Source organism: Pimephales promelas, chromosome 14 (assembly GCF_988280905.1).
Source record: "Pimephales promelas chromosome 14, fPimPro1.hap1.1, whole genome shotgun sequence".
Classification (NCBI taxonomy): Eukaryota; Metazoa; Chordata; class Actinopteri; order Cypriniformes; family Leuciscidae; genus Pimephales; species Pimephales promelas.
In genome coordinates this window covers 16,081,371-16,087,633 of record NC_142782.1, presented here as the reverse complement: position 1 = coordinate 16,087,633, position 6,263 = coordinate 16,081,371, and the positions used below count along the sequence as shown (strand labels likewise).

General features: G+C 36.5%; 1 protein-coding gene across 2 annotated transcripts in view; it reads right to left on the bottom strand.

Annotated features, from left to right (window-relative positions):
• Nucleotides 1-450: 450 nt before the first annotated feature.
• Nucleotides 451-6,263, bottom strand: part of slc23a2 (solute carrier family 23 member 2) — a 54,483-nt gene continuing 48,670 nt past the window's right edge. For both annotated transcript variants that reach the window (XM_039681726.2, XM_039681733.2), the window contains one exon: nt 451-5,982. In XM_039681726.2, coding sequence (XP_039537660.1) covers nt 5,729-5,982 — 254 coding nt within the window. In that variant the 3' untranslated portion in view covers nt 451-5,728. The remainder of the gene's footprint in view (nt 5,983-6,263) is intronic.

Below are 6,263 nucleotides of genomic sequence, written 5' to 3'. Positions count from 1 at the left end.
AGACATCTTTTCACAAGTTTTTTTTCCAGTTGGATTCATATCTACATATTAAGAGATCACAATTATAACAATAAAAATGACTTTTTGTCAAACATTACATTGATTAGAATCAAACCCGAAAAAGACGTTACAAAGAGAAAAGTTGGAGTCTTTAGAGTTTATCATTTATTGTTTCTGCAAATTTAGAAACAATAAATGAGAAATAAATTAGAAAAAATACATTTTTTAGTCCGTTTTCTTTATTTTATAATCCGTATAATTTATTTTAGCAAACGTCATTTGGTGTCAAAAAGACCTTGAACAGCACAAAGGGTTAAGTTGTGTGTGACTAATCATGTTAACTCAAGATTGTAACGGTCAACACACACACACACACACCGGGCTGATGATGGGAGAAGCAGAAGTGAAGCACAGATGTAACCTGATATACTTAATGAGTTTTCAAGATCAGACAGGAGAGAACTGCATTTATTTTTATTCAGCTAAAAAGATAGTAACTCAATCTTTCATATGAAACGTAATTTTAGTTTTTCCACCCGAAAAAAACAACAACAAAAAAAAACTAAAACAAACTAGTAATAATCATTAAAATAATTATTTTAAAGCTACACTGTGTGATTTTTACCCCATATAGCGGTGAAAAGGTATATGACCATCCAGTGAATATTAGTTTCTGTTGCTCTCAATTCCGATTTTGTTTTAACTCGTACGGTGGCCAATGTAGTCCAAGATTAACATGGATTCCAGTTCGACCTCGTCCATGAGTGTTAACTCAAATGTAAACACGAAAGGCGAAGCTTGAACAGGTATGTCCCTCTTTGGCTAATGTACTTTCAAGATGGCGGGGCAACATGGCGACCGACATTACAACCCCTTACTCGTATGTATTTACAATGGCATATTATACTCACGAGAATACTTTATTACTTATATGTGCTCATTAATGTAAATATACATTAATGAACACATATGTTTGAAAGTACTAAGTGTTTTTAGCTAAGAATAAACTAAGAGTTACACAGTATAGCTTTAAAATCTACTATTATTTTTAAAGGTGCAGTAAGCAATTTCTGTGAAAAACTGTTGATATTTGAAATAACCAAAACAAACACACCCCTAACCAAAATGATCACACCCAATCTTGAAGGTTTCACCCCCAAATTCAAAAAACCCTTTATGCAATACAGGCACTTCCCCCCCTAATGAGTGGATACGCCCCTTACTGCGGATTGGCTACAAATGAGTTTTGGTGCTCCGCCCGATCCACTTTCAAAAGCATTTATCAGAAATTGCTTACTGCACCTTTAAGGACAATATAATAATTACAATGATACACACAAACAAATACACATAAAAAAAGACAAAAGACATTATGATTTGCTCAGAAACATCTTGTTAAATATATCTTTAGGAAGATGGAACAAAACAATTTCTGCTGTTTCTACTAACAGGAGCTCAAACGGCTGGTCCAAGAATATAGCACATTCTGCACTTAATATAGAGATTCTTTTATTTATAATAGTCTCAAAGCATTGCACCTCTTTCTAAATCTATTAACATGAACAGGAATTAATGTTAGAAAAATACAATATGAAAACAGTCTAGTTAACAAAAATATTCAATCAAACTAAAGATTAAAAAAAAAAAAGACAACAACAACAACCACAACAACAAAAAGATTTGTTTTACTCTTAAATAATGTAACAAAGTGGTGCGCTTTGCAGCATGATGGTTTAAGATTATATGATTTTTTTTCCAAACATCTTTTTTGTCTGTAAAAAACAAACTGATGTATAAAAAACAAGAATAAAACATTAAAAAGATATTACTATTCAGATAGACCAAGTATATTCTTCAGATATATCCCCTTCAAAATAACTGAAGGATTGTTTCTCTTTGAATCACATGCCACTATGTTATTAAGACCCATTACAACCTTTAAATCTCAGCAGCGGATACTGGGATTCATCACAACTGCTTGTTACCAAAATATTATCATATCAAAACCATGTAGCGTCAATATTGTTTCAGTACTAATAATATTGGCCAACGATATATATAATTGTATTTGTAAATGTATTTGTGTATATATATATATATATATATATATGTATGTGCATATATATATATATATATATATATATATATACTGTATATACACACACAGACATATATTACATATATACTGTACATTTAACACATCATCCTTATTACTGGACAAACAAATATGTATATGTCACTGCCATCGAAACCTTTATGATTGAGAGATATATCAACAGCACATGATGAAAAGGGTCTTATTCATAAGTGGTCATATTCTGTTTTCAATAACATTACAATAAACTATTGTAGGATAAAAGAGTTAGGAGATGAGGACTGACACCACTGCAAGCACTATGAGTGTGAATGGAAGGTGCTTTAGAGGCAAACGGCACACGTTCTCAGTTGCATTTACTTTGGATTCTCAGACAATCATTAAACAAAACTTCAGAGTGCCGACTGTTTTATAATAAAATCTTTCAGGAACAAAAAGTGCTATAGTTCTGGATTCCTTATGACATACAGTATGTTGTATGTTTTGACAGGAATTTGGATTGTAATTATTATTCCACTCGATTACTGTAGCATTCTGTTCCAAGTGTTCATTAAACAACTGTCATTAAATACTGTCACGTAAGAATCCTCAAACAAGTTAAAACACTCAGTGATTGGTTCATTCCTGTGATAATACACAGAGCGCTTTTTTTTTAATAAGGCTGAAAACAAAGTAACAGTTGTAACATTGTTACCAAGTGAAATGGTCCTTGCATAATTAGGGTTTTCTGTAAAAAAAAAAAAAAAAAAAAAGAACACATAAGATCATGAAGGCTATACTACAGGTTAGCTAAATTGTGTGTGAGAGGGAGAAAACTCAGAAACGTGTTTGTTGGAATGACCCACTGAGGAAGCACCAGTTATGTTGTAAATATCTAGACAGTGGAAATATAAAACCTCAATTTCTATCTGCATCAAGCTGACCAGTTGCAAAACACACTCCCCTCCAGTAGATCAAATCAATCATTTAGAGTGGAGTTACTTCTCCCATTCCATGCTTTCAATCTTACAGTCAAGCAAAGGATTTGCACAAAGATTGTAGACATAGGACATATAAATAAATAACACACCAACCAAAGAAACTCTGCATCTAAAGTGGATACAGTATGAGATGGCAAGCCTCTGATACAGATACGACCATCGGATTGAGCTCTAAGTGAGGTTATCACAGAGCTGAAAGCACAACTGCACACTTTTAAATCAAGTAAGGCTCTTTCATGACCGCTGATGTCAACAGTCCATCTGAAAATGAGAGTCTCCAATGACAGAGAGAAATTAGGATGCTCAACAATTGGTTTCAATTGTGTAACCATAACTGTAAGTGTACATTGAAAGACTTTGAGTTGTATATGTTATTGGAAAGATCATAAAATGTATGTAAACAAAAATGAGAAAAAAAAACAACTAAATATTAAAGGGTTAGTTCACCCAAAAAAGAAATTTCTGTCAGTATTTACTCACCCTCATGTTGTTCCAACCCCGTAAGACCTTCGTTCGTCTTCGGAACACAAATTAAGATATTTTTGATGAAATCTGAGAGCTGGATCACTCCTGCATACTAGTCCATAGGCTTCTTGAGGGATTGAAACTTGCCGGCCTCGAAAAGTTATTAAAGGCATCGTTAAAATAGTCCAAGTGACTTCAATGGCTAAATCTTAACTTTATCAAACGACGATAATACTTTTTGTGCGCAAAAACAAACAAAAATAACGACTTTATTTCAACTATTCGTTTATTTCTCTCTCTGCCTCGAGTCAGGTTACTAGTTTAACAGCTTCTGTTATTGTAAGTCACACGCATCAAACACATGACCAGCGTCGGCCAATAGTGAGCCTACGTGTGACGTAGCTCTACGCTATCACACTACGTTAACTGACTAGAGGCCCATAGGGAGTGAATAGTTTAAATAAAGTCGTTATTTTTGTTTGTTTTTGCGCACAAAAAGTATTCTCGTCGCTTGATAAAGTTAAGATTGAGCCACTGTAGTCACTTGGACTATTTTAACAATGTATTTATTAACTTTTCGAGGCCGGCAAATTTCAATTCCTCAAGAAGCCTATGGACTAGTATGGAGGAGTGATCCAGTTCTCAGATTTCATCAAAAATATCTTAATTCGTGTTCCGAAGATGAGCGAAGGTCTTACGGGGTTGGAACAACATGAGGGTGAGTAAATACGGACAAAATTTTCATTTTTTAATGAATAGTAATTATTGTGAAAATGGAGTATAAAGGCCAGTTCAACAAACGCTGATCAATGTGGACAATCAGCAGATTACGGTAAGTCACTTCTCAAACACTTCGTGACTCAGAAAAGGCGATTGAAGGCGCTCAATGGGGTAACACACGGATCCGTCAAAACCCGCCGAAGTGTATTGCCATTGGTTGCCGTCTGTCGGTTCAGTGTGAATTGGCCTTAAAGGGAACTATCCCTTTAATAGGATCTATACAGTGGCAGAGCCTGTCAATAGATGCCCACTAAATGCCCATCACTGCCCAAAAACAAACTACATCTCCAGTGCTTGCGGATATACATTATAAACCACGTTCACTTGAACAGCAGTGAGGAAGTGCCACCTATAATCAAACAAATGACACACCAAAAATGTGGCGCCCAAAAGGGGGCTCAATAGATTCCGACAAAAAATAAAAATGGGACTGCCTGAGTGCAACCATCAAGTTTTTTCCTTCCTTCTTTTAAAAACCATGCACTGACTTTACATTCGTCTTTCGTGTCATTTTACCTACTGCATAGCTATCTGCCTAGTGTACACCTCTGAAACTCGCAATGACTTTCATTTCGAGGCGGCAAAGAACAGCATTTATTAAAAGAAACGCCCCCTTCAACGTTAACTATTTATCAAAATAGCAGCTAACTAATAATGACAAGGCTAAAACGTAAATTTGTATGACTGAATCTTTTTCCTTACATTTAAGGCATTGGGACTTGCACATTTGGAAGCAAGACTCAGACACTGGAAGTTAAATTAGGAACAAGCTAACTACATTGTGTGCGTTAATTCAAGCAGTGCAATTCAAACATAAAGCACGATAACCTTGCATCACTACTAGCTCCACTCGCTTTAACGGGATCCAGAACAGTGCCATGCATAAAGCGAGTATGGGCATGTTTGTGTTGTGAATTTGTGTGACAGCGGCCACTGCGTGCACGCAGGCACTCATTAGTACATTGTCTAATTTCAAACACATCCAATTATCTATACATCGATGCTTTGTGCAGACGGAGCGGTGCAGGTCAGACAAAAAAGGAACACTGATATTGGAAATTTGGTAGATTTTCCATCCATCAAGTCTCTGTTGTCATATCCTCCCACACTGAAAGAGATGAACAAGGACACCCTGCATTGCATCCACTCGCTGTTGTCATGGAGACACCTTCAGATGAGCTCCAAAGCTGCTGCGCTTTCAGAGTTTTCAGCAGCCGTATTAACATATAGAAACCAACTTTAGTGTTGATGACAAACTTGATGAGTGAATCAAAAAGGGTAGAGTTTTCAAAGGATTGTGGGATGAGACGAGTTTATAGCTGGCTGTTAATTAAGCGACTGGACTATTCACTGCCTGGGTGGAATGAAGCTTTGTGGCGACCGCCTAAAAACCTACCGGTGCTAAACACTATACCCCACTTTCTCCCAGTTCTGGCTTTGTTGGCATATCGTCCTCTCTCCTGTCGTGGCGTTCATGGCAGTTGCGGGTGAAGATGCTCCATTGGTAGCCGGCGAAAGTGGGGCTGATTGGTATGTACTTGAAAATGCGATGGCGCCGCAGGAAGTCCATACCAAAAGGAAGGTCGTAAGACTCCATTCTTTCCCGTTTAGATGTGCTGCTTGCACGATTCATTTTACGGATGCCCCTTTCCTCCAGGGAGCCTGGAATAACATAGAAACAGAATGAACTAAGCATGACCAATGAGAGAGAGAGAGAGAGAGAAAAAAAAGTTTAGAATGTTTAATTAACTCTTCGAAAAATGTTGGTGACTTTAGTCGCATTAGCTATGTGAACACTAAAATGCGTGGACAATAGGGCTGAAACGATTAGTCGACAATAAAAAATAGTCGACAAATATCTTTGTTGTCGACTAGTCGTTTGATCTCAATGTAAGGTCGTGCAATATCGCGATTTGACCGCTACTGCGCTGTGGCGCTAGAGT